The sequence below is a fragment of the Montipora foliosa genome, chromosome 5 (genome assembly GCF_036669935.1).
Source record: "Montipora foliosa isolate CH-2021 chromosome 5, ASM3666993v2, whole genome shotgun sequence".
Classification (NCBI taxonomy): Eukaryota; Metazoa; Cnidaria; class Anthozoa; order Scleractinia; family Acroporidae; genus Montipora; species Montipora foliosa.
This window is the reverse complement of record NC_090873.1, coordinates 9,755,025-9,767,524: the sequence shown is the minus strand read 5'-3', so window position 1 is coordinate 9,767,524 and position 12,500 is coordinate 9,755,025. Positions and strand designations below refer to the sequence as shown.

General features: G+C 40.8%; 1 protein-coding gene across 3 annotated transcripts in view; it reads left to right on the top strand.

Moving 5' to 3' along the window:
- The window catches only part of LOC138003582 (uncharacterized), a 75,697-nt gene that overhangs the window by 12,912 nt on the left and 50,285 nt on the right, over nt 1–12,500 (top strand). For all 3 annotated transcript variants that reach the window (XM_068849708.1, XM_068849707.1, XM_068849709.1), the window contains 6 exons: nt 3,502–4,757; nt 5,834–6,236; nt 7,463–7,812; nt 8,567–8,802; nt 9,449–9,741; nt 11,428–11,781. In XM_068849708.1, the coding sequence (XP_068705809.1) occupies nt 3,527–4,757; nt 5,834–6,236; nt 7,463–7,812; nt 8,567–8,802; nt 9,449–9,741; nt 11,428–11,781 (2,867 nt within the window). In that variant the 5' untranslated portion in view covers nt 3,502–3,526. The remainder of the gene's footprint in view (nt 1–3,501; nt 4,758–5,833; nt 6,237–7,462; nt 7,813–8,566; nt 8,803–9,448; nt 9,742–11,427; nt 11,782–12,500) is intronic.

The window sequence follows — 12,500 nt, the reverse complement described above, 5'->3', positions numbered from 1 at the left end:
AAATAGCGCCGATGCAGTCGTCGATGTAGCGGCCGTAGAGTTCAGGTTTGGGGCCGTTGTACTGATTAAAAAATTGGTGTACAACATATCCTACAAAAAGAGTGGCATAGCTAGGTCCCATTCTTGTGCCCATCGCTACACCATTAATTTGTTTGTAATAGTTGCCGGCGAATGAAAAACAGTTAAGCGTTAAAACTAGTTCGGCAAGGCGGAGGAGCGTTTCCGAGTTAGGTTCTTTGACAGTGCGTTGATCGAAAAAGTGTTTAAGTGCTTGAAGACCTTCGCTATTAGGAATGACTGTGTATAGAGATGTAATGTCCAAAGTGAAAATATGTTTGTCTTGGCCGGAGAAATTGAAATCGCGGAAAATTTGTAGTGCTTGTGTACTGTCTTTAATGTATGATGGCAAAGATTTGACGATAGGCGTCATAATCCTGTCTAAGTAGCTAGAAATGAGTTCGGTGGGGCAACTACAGGCAGAAACGGTAGGGCGACCTGGGTTGTTGGGTTTGTGAATTTTAGGCAAGAAGTAAATGCACGAAGTTCTAGTGGTGTTGATGATGAGATTAGTGGCAGTGTCCGGTAATTCTTGATTAACTACAAGATTTTGAATGGTGTCTTTGACAAGTTTTTGGTTTTTGGAAGTGAGATCTTTGGGGATTTTGGCATAAAACGAGGTATCCGAAAGTTGCCGCAAAGCTTCTTTTTGGTAAACGTCGGACCGCCAAACAACTACCGCGCCGCCTTTGTCGGCCGATTTGACAACTATGTCGTTGCGTTTCCTAAGATTTTTAAGCGCCGCCCACTCTTCCGAGGAAAGGTTGGAAAATTTAGTGTTGCGATTGAATTTAAGTTGTGAATGTCGTGACGGCATTTTTTGGTGAAAAAATCTAAAGAGGCAAATTGTCCCTCTGGGGGAGTCCATTTGGATTTGCGAACTAGAAGTGTTTCAAAAATATCTTTATTAGAAGTGTCCGAATCATCCTCTTTGTCGTGAAGAAAGGCTTTTAACTGAACGCGGCGAAGGAATTTTTCAACATCTTGCTTAATAGAAAATTCGTTGGTGCGTTTGGTAATAGGGACAAAATTTAGGCCCTTACTGATTACAGATTTCTCTGAGTCAGTAAGCGGAAGATTTTCTGGAATTGTAATTACGATATTATGGCTATGCAATGTAGTGTCGTCGGTAATTTGCGGACCTATTAATTGTTGAAGTTTTAGAGTCTTGGTTTGGTGTAAATGGTCAAACAGTCCAGAATTAAGTTGTCGGATTTTAGCGCGAATCGATTGTACTAAAATTGCTGGACAGATTTTGGAAAGTTCGGAACGGCAATAAAGAATTTGTTTGTCAAGTGCGATTCGTTTTTGGCACATAGCTCTTTCGACTAATTGTGATCCTCATAATATTACGTGAAAAAGAATTTTGCGCACATCGAATTTGGTGAAGATACTGATTTGAGTGAGAGAATGTAGACGCATGAAAGTTCGAGCGAAAACCTTTAGGAATGACTTTAGAATTGAGGCAACGGCCGATGAAGTTGATGTGACTACAAAACCTAGTTTTGGTGAAAAGTGAGTGGCTAAACGGAAAGCTAAGTTACTGCTAAGTGTGGGAAAAGGAAAAAGATTAATTTGTTAATTTGTAGTTAATTAGGGTCTTTTGTTCTAACAAAAGCTACGGATTGGTGTAACTTTGTCATATCGTGGCTTAAGGGCCCACGGACGGATTTTTCGCGCGTTGCTAAGGAAGTGAAATGTTACTTCCGGTAACTGACGTCATCATATCATGAGCTGAGGAGAAAACCCACTCAAGCAAAAGTCACCGCACAAACTGTTGTTTCCATCGAAGGTTTTTCCTCGCCCTTCCTCGCGCTCGTTCTCAGATCAACTGCGCATGCGTAAACGAACTGACTTGCGGTTTGAGAAAAAAGCTAAATTTCCGGCGGTTTTAAATTTTTACATGGCACGTTTCACCCCCAAATACAGAATATAGCTAAGCATTGATTTTTTAAAATCATCTTTTTTGAAAAAGTTATGGGTATTTCAGTATCGTTTATGTCTTTAAAAAGAACATTTTTCAAAATAAAAAGAAAACCATGCTTGGCTGGATGCAAAAACGAATACAAATTATCAAACCATTGATTAAATATCCAAATTGCGTAGCACGGAGACAAATTTAGAGTTTTCTTTTATTGGTCACGTGACCATGGGCGTGGTATGATGATGTCATATTTAGGGTCATCGGCTTACAAAAGTTGGAAACTGACCAAAATAATGCCAAATTCTCTCAAATTACTTAACCATCACATCCTTAGCAACGCACCCCAAAAATACGTCAGTGGGCCCTTAAAATAAGCAATTTTTATATTCAACGCTTTCGAAGCCATTTTGTTTTCTTAACTCAACCCAATCCTCATGAGTTCTTGCTACCTTGATCGAATCCCCAAAAATACATGTTAAATGGTTTTGTTTAGTTATGCCAATCATTTGAAGTTACCAGTGGACGCACACACTAATCAAATTGAATCGGGTAATGAAATAACTGGCACATTAAGAAAGGAAATAAATTTATCTCGTGATTACACGGTTGGGAATCCTTCTGCGATAGAGGGCCAGACTGTCAACATGTAGAATTTGCGAACGGGACTTTGGGCGCGATGCTCAACGAGTTTGCCTTTGAATTCTAAAGGTCTCTGAAGAGTCTCTTGGCCGAGACGAAACGCCGCGTCAGACTAGCCACGAACATTTCACAAGTATTTGACAATAGTTTTGCTTTTGTATAAAACTACTAAAGACTTTGTTAAAAGAGCACTCTTCATTGGTCACTTACTTTTATAAATGTGGTGGCTCCTAAAGGAGCGGTTTTGTTAACTCGTTTCCTTCACTGTACTGGAAACTGTTCAGCGATCGATGTCTTGCAGCAGCTGATTGAATGATCTAGCCGCAGCAAGGTTTCTGAACCATATGAATTTGTCCAAGTACATGTATGTAGCTCGGTACGTGTTGGTACAGGGTGCGACACATTGACTTCAGCTTTCTCTTAACCAATGCTCACAAGCCTTCCACAGTTTTTGTGTGTGCGCCCCTATCTGAATTTGGGGTTGTTTTGCCAATGTTGATGATGTGTCGGCTGATTCGTTGGTCGTGAGTCACCAACGTGTTGGTCAATACGTCAGTGTGTTTTAGTGAATGTGTCGGTGATGTGTCGGAGACAGGTCGGTGACGTGTCGGCTGACGCATTAAGTGTTGCGTTGACTTTTGCGTTGACCGACACGTTGAGTGGATGAAATTTATTACCATACCCGTTCCATTCTTTGGTTGTGTAGTCTAGAAAGTAACAAAGGTAAATTTGTGCAAACATCATTTGTCCATTGCCCATTCACTACTTATCACCCACCCCCTAAACTTTAGCCAAAAGTACCTCACATCAGGATGAATATTTGGCTGTAAAATTTGGTAAATGCTGTTAATACTCAATGTTTATATTGTAAACCATTTCAGTTGTCTGTCAGGTGGAATTGAAATCATGTCACAAGGACTTTCTATTGAAGCAGAGGAGATGTTTTCCCAAAGCAAGGAAGCACTGGACATTACTCTTTTAGGGAGTGAATGGAATTCATCGGTTGGGGGGTTGTCAACATTAAACAGAGAGCTTGCAATTCATCTGTCACAACAGCCAAATGTGAGAGTTTCTGTGTTGGTCCCAGAGGGTGCTTGCAGAGATGAAGACAAAAAGGCAGCTCAAAGTTTTGGGATCAATCTTCTTGATGCAGAGCGACAACCAGGCTTCAGTGAACCTCTTGACTGGTTGTGCTTCCCACCCCAAGATCACAAAATAGATGTTGTTGTTGGTCATGGTGTAAAACTTGGCCGGCAAGTTATGGTCATGAAGCGTTCTCCACAATTCCAAAATTGTAAATGGGTGCACATGGTGCATACTGCTCCAGAAGGCCTCCGCAAATACACAGGTTATGATCCTATTTCAAGGGGTGAGCAGAAGCACTGGGATGAGTTTGGTCTTTGCCAAAATGCTGACCTTGTTGTTCCAGTGGGACCAAGACTTAAAAAGGCTTACTCGTCCTATTTGCAGGGGTATAAGAACGATGAGGATATTTTTGAAATAGTTCCAGGTCCATTTAATAGGGAATTTGGGAATTTAGTGCACAAGGCCAAAGTTGAGAGGGATGATGGTTTTATTGTGTTGTTGTGTGGGCAAGGAGATGATGAGGACTTTGAGTTGAAGGGATATGACATTGCTGTTAAGGCATTTGCTGATCAACGCCTGAAAGGAAAATCTTATTATCTTTTGTTTGTGGGTGCCCCTGATGGGAAGCAGGGTGAGGTCAGGAGAACACTTCTTAATTATGGAATTACGGATAAGCAGCTGAGAGTGCGAAAATTTGTGCAGAGCCGGGCAAGAATGAAGGATCTCTTTTGTGAAGTCGATCTTTTTATCATGCCTTCAAGATCAGCAGGATTTGGTCTTGTAGCCCTTGAAGCTCTATCAGCTGGTTTACCAATTCTTGTGGGAAGTAATTCAGGATTTGCAGAAGCGTCGGAAGCGATTTACTTTGGAGAGACATGCATAATTTACTCAAATGATCCTGCCAGATGGGCAAAAGAAATTGCTAGTGTCAGAGCTAAACATCAAAAGCGACTTGTTGAGATGACCTTCATAAGAGAATCTTATAAAGAAAAGTTCAGTTGGAAGGAACAGTGTGCAAATCTCGTGGAGAAACTGTGGAACATGGTTCATGGTATTGTACTTATTTGTGCGTTGGTTTATTGTTCTTTTATTTATTATTTAGCACAAGCCCTGTTATCCCTACCTGCTTCAGTTATAGGCTAGGTGTGCCATTTGCGTCTCTCTCTTGCTTGAATTGATATTTTTGCGATATACGTTGGTTTATCAGTTGAACGTATGAGGTAGCGACTTTTGATGGGAGATTAAAAATCATGGCTAAAATAAGATGTCTCAGATTTTAAGGGATCGATATTATTATCACCCATGATTATAACGCGTTTCCCAAAAGATCTAAATTTGGGGCTCCCTTCCCTCTTCCGCGTTAAAGAATTGTTATTTTTGTGTCTGTCGCTTACTTGATTTGATATTTTCGCCGTATTTGTTATTTTCGTTATATTTGTACGGCCCCCTTCCCTTGTACGTCTTAAGCAATTGCTATTTTAGTGTGTCTTTGGGGCTCCCTTCCCTTCCCTCCCTTCCCTCCCTTCCTTCCCTTCCCTCTTCCGCGTTAAAGAATTGTTATTTTTGTGTCTGTCGCTTACTTGATTTGATATTTTAGCCGTATTTCTTATTTTCGTTATATTTGTGGGGACCTTGTCCCTTGTTATTTTTGTGTCTCTCGCTTGCTTGATTTGATATTTCGCCATATTTGTTATTTTATTATTTTCGTTTTATTTGTGGGGCCCCCTTCCCTTGTACGTCTTAAACAATTGCTGTTTTGGTGTGTCTCGCTTGCTTGATTTGATATTTTCGCTGTATTAAGATTTTGTTATTTTCGTTATATTTATGGGGTTGCCTTCCCTTGCCGGCCTTGAAGAATTGTTATTCTTGCTTCTGTAGCTTCCTTCATTTGTTATTTTCGCTACTTTTTTCGCTATTTTTGTTACAAATGTTTTGGTGTTATGTCATTTAGTTTTGCAATTGCGTGTATTTCTGGACATTTCAGCTCTTTGCTCAACCAACTGAGCCACTGGTGCGTTTTGTTTGCGCTTCGTATCGTAGTAATTTGTGCATTTTACAAGTCATTAGAGTGGTCGCCAGAATATTTACCACCAAGTTTAAGAAGTAGTTTACGTTCTGTTTTATTAGCATCGAGTCATGACAACAACGACGATATAAGCGATAATAGCGACATCGACACTGCTATTGCTGTTGCTGTTGATGACGGTGACGATAATGAAGTTGGTGATAAAGAAGGGAAAGAGGAGGAAGGGGGAGGGAACAAGCAAGAGGGGGACGAGGAAGAGCTTGATGAGGAGAAAGACCATGGCGGAAATGAAGATGAAGTAGCTCTTGAAGCAGAGGTGATTGACACACTAGAACAAGAGCTCCACGAGCAGGAAGTTAACATTGGCGACAACAATGGTGGAGAAATTGGCGAAGGGGTGATTCAGGCGGTAGTGGAAGATTTCCAACTGGAACACCACGAACTACATCTGGAGCAGCCAGAAGAATCAGTCGAGGAAGACCCAATTAAGACACAAATATACGAGTGAGTGGTTACGTTGCTGAATCAATGCGGTCTTAGGGCTGATTTTTCAGTCCTAGCCAAGCGAGCATATGCTCAAGAAACACACGGAGACTCGTTAAGTTGTAGTTAATTAGGGTCTTTTGATCGAGCAAAATCTAAGAATGATCAAAACACTTCCGAGTTTGGGTATGTTCTTTGGACTTACGCTTGCCTAAAGAGCGAAAACAAATCTCAGTATAAAGAATTCCTCTTTTGCCACCGTTGCTGTAGTTCCAGGATCCCAAGATCCAAGAATCCCGGCCAGGGATCCAATCATTTAGGACCTCGGGTTTTTATTCCGGATCTTAACCAGTGGATTTTTTATTCCAAAGAGAGCCCGGGTTACAATTTTACGCAGCTTTCTGGCTTCCTAGAGCTATTTTTAAGACTTTGGAGTCCAGATACCATAAGCGAAATCCTTGTGAAATCGGGTTTTGTATTTTATTTTACATACGGCAAGATCCTGATAAGTATGAATAAATAATTAAGTAATTAAGTAAGTAAATAAAGAAATCAAAATAAAAAGAGTAAGTTCAGGTGAGCGAATTAGGACAAGTATGAAAGAAAAATTAAAGACTGTGTCCCCCACGGGTCATAGACAAATAGAGATGGCATAATGGTAACTGTGTGCAGCGATAAAAGGAGATTGACATAAACGAAGACAGTATCATGAATTAACGCTGTGCATGTTTTCAGTCGACGTTTCGGTAGAAACGCCTTTGTCGAGGTACAGTTGAGCACCGATTGGCAAAGGCATTTCTACCCGAACAAGGCAAAGGCAGTTCTACCCGATTGTCAACGTTTTTGTTAATCGTGATATGACGAAAGCCATATGTTCGTTGCGAACGAATGCAGAATAATACAATTAAGAGTATTGAGTGATGTTACTCCCTAACCATCAAAGAAGTGAAGCGGCACCATTCTTCTCCATTTTTGTAGACCAACGTCATGCATACTAAGCGCTGTAAATACAACATTACACAATAATATTATACTTATATGAATGTTACACTGTACCGGTGAAAACATACTATTAAACTAGTTTTAAAAACTTATACACAGTGCTTATAGAAAGTTGAAGCGTACGAGTTATGTGAACAAGCCTCCGAGAAGGAGCCGAAAGCTTGTACGCTTCAACTTTCTATAAGTACTGTGTATAAGTTTTTAAAACTAGTTTAATAGTACAATAATATTATCTTATTTTGTAGAGGAACAGTGACAAGCGAGGGTATCCACTTGGACCTTAAACTTGGGGCCGTTCACCTTACATTCCCCCCAGATGCTGTATCTGAGCCCACCACAATAATGGTCCACAGATGGAAATGTAATGCCCTTTCACCACCCCTCGGGGAGCACGAAGCCGTCGTGAGCAATGTGATCGAAATATCTACCAAAACGGATGCCGAGGATTTTGAATTCAACAACGAAGTGAAACTGGTTCTTTCACACAGTGCTCCAGACCTAAAAGGCTACGAACTGGTGATTAAAAGGCTGGTCGATGCGGAAACCAATGATTGGGAGGACGTAGACGGTAGTGAGGACTTTCGATGCCTCTCGGGTAACGTTTTTTTTTCTTGGATCACCAGCGTTAGCTAAATGAGCGTATCTGTTGAAGAAGGGATGGTGTTGTGTTGATTGCTCTCGTCTCCCACCAATGTGGCCCGGGTTCGATTGCGGACTCGTGGCCGTACGTGTGTAAAGTTTGTTGTTGGTTCCTTACTCTGGTCCAACATTTCTAAATTCCAATAAGCGAGTTCAGAGTTTCAAAAAACATGCACGCGTCGGGTTAAAAACAAACATATATAGAAAAAACCAAAAGATTTCTAATGCAAATTCTCGCAGCTATTTACCATAACAAAAAAGTCAATTATTCTCGGTTTTCACATGACGTCACGACCGCCATGTTGGTGCCCAAAACAAAGAAAAGGCGGCCATGTTGGTGCCCCGACCAAATCCTCCTGGAATTCAACTCTATTATTATGCAAACGATTCCTTTTGTTTTCGTTGAAAAACATGGCTGTTGATCACGTGAGTGAAAACCAGCAATAGGCTTGTTTTTTTTCCCCACGCGCACATTGGTTTCTTGAAACTCGGATCTGGCTTATTCGATCGGATTGAGGCCCATATTGAAAACTACTGGGTCACCAGTAAATATGTTAGCCTCGTTAAATAAAGTCTTTACTATTATTTTTATTATTGTTATTATTATTATTATTATTATTGTTGTTGTTATTATTATTATTATTATTATTATTATTATTAATACTTGATCGTCAGAAACACCTGTAATAAAACAACGCATATAATTGCAGATATTGTTGATGATTACCCATCTCCAAACGACATTCCTGATTTCTCCTTTCCTGTGGTGCAAGCTGACATCACAGAATGTTCTACGTACGCTGTGGTTTGTCGTCTGAAGTTATCTCCTGCATACACAATCACTGTCAAAGGCGGCACATTCGTTCACCCTGATTATCCAGACGTGACGATCGCAGTTCCTCAAAAAGCCGTACCAAACAAAACAAAGCTTCCTTTGAAACTTAAGGTGGGTTATGACATCTTTATACTGCATTTATCTGGCATTGTGGCCCAGTGGTTAGGGCGGGTGCCTTGTGATCGGGAGATCCGGGTTCAAGGACCCCTTCTGACCTCTCATTGAATTTCTTCCTGGTAGTCCCTAGTTCAACTTCCTGGCTGCACGTGTAAATAACCAACTGGTTTGCCTCCGGCCAGTTGGGATTCTTAACAGTTGTTGCTGTTGTTGTTGTGTTCTGTTGTGTGTTATTGGCCCTGAAAATCCCTTACGGCGAGTGGTCAATAATTCATGATGGAGAATACACGAAAGTCGTCCATCGTGACTGCAGATATTAGACGGTTTTGTAAACCAAAGCCATAAAACCATTTGTAAGATTTCTCATTTAAACGATGTTTTTACAAATTTACAAGAAGTAAGATCTTTAACTCAGTTTCTTCGGATCAGAATTCAAACGACAGGATTTGAGTAAATAGTTTAATGTTCAAATGTTAGTCATCCGTTCCCTTCAACCTCTGTGTTTCTTCCCGACTTTTAAGAAACGGGCCACAGGTTACTTAGCACAAAAATGCTGTGAAAAGACCATCTTTTTCCAAGCAGAAAAACTATAGTAAAGCAATGTAATTGCTACTCTGGCGTTGTTCTCTCTCTTTTTCAGGTGCAAGAAGTTCTTCAGGATGAATTCGATGGTGTCGATGGGTGCTCGGGACCAATATTACGTATTTTGGGCTCTCCGAATGCCGAATTTTTGAAGCCTGTTACAATTCAGTTGCCAATTTCTCATGAACGTGATCCTGAGTGTATTCCTGACCCTTCAGTTTGTCGAGTCAGGATATTTTTTCTAAGCTCCAATGAAGAAAGCAAGGAATGGATTGAAATTACCAGCGACCTTGAAAATCCTGCAAGTTTCGATGGCAATTTTGTGAAGTTCCAGGTTCGACGCTTTTCGGGGTGAGTATGCGAAAGTTTGCAAAAATGAGTATTTTGACACTTTTAGAATTATTGCAAGACGTTGAGTATGGAAAGAGGAATTATGCAAAACACGAAAAGTGTTGCCAAGGCAACCTCGTTCCCAGGACTTCTCCTTGGTTTAGCCTACAAGCCAAGGGAGAGGTCCTGGGAAAGGTCCTGGGAACGAGGTTGCGGCCAAGGGTTCCATATGGCCCTTCGAGATCTGCATATAGTGTCCTCACTTCATCTCCTCATTATGCTTTCTTGTCAGTAAAGTGTCTACTCAAAAGAGATCTTTTATTCTCAACTCAGTTCTTTTAGTGCAGTTCTCCTTCGATCCTTCTCACGCGTCTTTGTAAATCTACGGATGTTAATTGTTGCTTCTTTAAAACTCTTTTACTTGAAGACTACGCTAAAATATTACACGATTTTTCTTCGTTGCCTCTGAAGCTGCAACGTGACGTTATTCGTTGACACGTGACATCATCTGTCCAATATTATAAAATTACTGGACCAATGACGTTGTTTTTATCGGCCGGCTTTTCCTTGGATCTAAGAAATCAATTTTTTTTCATTATGAATATAAATTGTTTTAGAAAAAGTATCCGAAATGTAGAAGAGGGTAAAATCTATCGTAATATCCAGAAAGATAGCCCGCGTAGCAACCGTTTCCAGTGGGCAAGAAGCGAATTCATCTTTCTGGCCGCTCGCGCGAGAATAGGGTGAGCGCGAAAAAAAATTGTTTCCCCTACTTTCCGCGCGGTCAAAACATTAAAAGTCTTCATGTCCCCCCACGAAAACACTTGCTACGCAGGCTACGAGAAGGAAAGCTTCATTTTTGGTCGGTTGGGTGGAGTGGGTACCTCTAATATGCAGTTATTTTAACTTTGAATAGGGTGATGTTATTAGTTGTAGTCCTTCATTTAAGATTACATCTAACCTTAGATGTTTTTTTGCGTTTTTTACTGTATATAACCGAGAACTCATCAAGGGGACCCTTTACCTCCACTAAATCCTTGAGTCAACCCTTTCCCGAGTAAATTTATTTTTAGGAACAGGTTTTTCCCGCGAAAAATATCATAATTCCCTTGACGCTGAGATTGCTTTGTTTTGATTGACTTCTACGGCAGTGGTAGGGAGGTGTTCTATAAATAAAGCTACTCGAGAAAGGGTTGATTCATATGCCAAGTATGGCAGATACAGGCTACCCTTGATGATCTCCTGATATAACAAACTTATTTTACCGAGCGATCAAGTCCAGGTAGTTTTTTTTTCTTTTATCTTTGATTGGCTGTGAATGTAAACCGATCCGGAAGCGTGGCAATGACAAATCAAAGCGATCAGCTTCTTCGCCTCGCGCTTTAATACAACACTGTCGGTCGTATGTTAAATAGGCTATTTGCAGCTAGAGTTCACGTGCCTGAATACCACGTAGCAACGATATATAAAATAGATCAAAACGTCATAATTATGTGCCTTTCATACTAAAGAAGAAAAAGCTAAGAGAATTCCAGTTGTACATATAACTGTAAATATAAGTGAAACAACGCTTGTTCGAAGTATAAAGAAGGTCTTCCTGAAAGAATATTGAGTGCCGTTAAGACAGGCTATTGATGACAGAGGGAAGCTTATTAAGCTAGTAGTTATATTACTTTTTTCGGAAAATTGTATATTTTTTAATTTAAGATACACTTGTTTCGTTGATTGGTGCAAAGAAGACATCAAATCACGTGCTTCTCGGATTATTACCTACCTGTCGAGTCTCATATGGAATCAGCCGCGAGAGGCAAACTTCTTCGCCTACTTTAACCCAACAGAACGCCTTAATCCTCAAGATATCTTGTTCCTAATCTGCTGCCCCGCTCACCTCAGGGAAATGGTCAAAGAAGAGCATGATAAGGAAGGAATTTCGTCTTGCCATGTCAGCTCCAGAAGGATGTTCCCAGGACAGAAAGCATTTGTGTTCGTGTCAGGTGGAATGTGCCCAGTCAGTTTAGATTGCCCAGTCAGTTTAGACGACATGGATGATTTTTGTTTGAGGTATTTATCCCTTCAGTACACCGAGGGTTATGCTGGGGGAATTTTCTATTGTTCTGTGTCGCTTAGCCGTAACCATTAACCTTTGAAAATTGTCCAGGGAAAAATCGGTTATGCGTAATCACACTATTTCACTATGGTAAATTCTACATTTACCCAGAGAAATCGTCGCGTGTAACCACATTTGAAGCTATAATAGCTGTGCTGTCTAAGCACAATCCTTTGGTGCATTAGTTAGTTTGGCAATTGCCTGTATTTCTGAACACATGTGAACAGCCGATGCCTACAACTGAGTACCAGTGTATCACACCACAATTCCAGAAACTCATTGTCCTTTCCTTTGGGAGAGGGGTGTGGACTTTTTAACGTCCCAAAGTCAGGATGGCTTAGTGGTTATCAACCGCATTTCCCACCTCTGGTGACCCAGGTTCAACTCTGGCCTCGAGGTCGTATGTGGGCGGAGTTTCAGTCGATCTTAATCTGACTCCGAGGGTTTTTCTCCGGGTACTCCGGTTTCCTCCCTCATCAAAATCGACTCTAGATCAGTAACACCCGGGCGGATACCCTCGTATAGGGATAACCTCTGGTATCTCTCCCTTTCATTGTATTGAATGAATAAAGTTGGTATTATTAAGTGCTTTTGCCAAAGGGCTGTGGTGTAGGCCCTGCGGTTTATCTCTTTATACGAGGCAAGAAACTCTTCAAATGTCTGTTATTCAGTA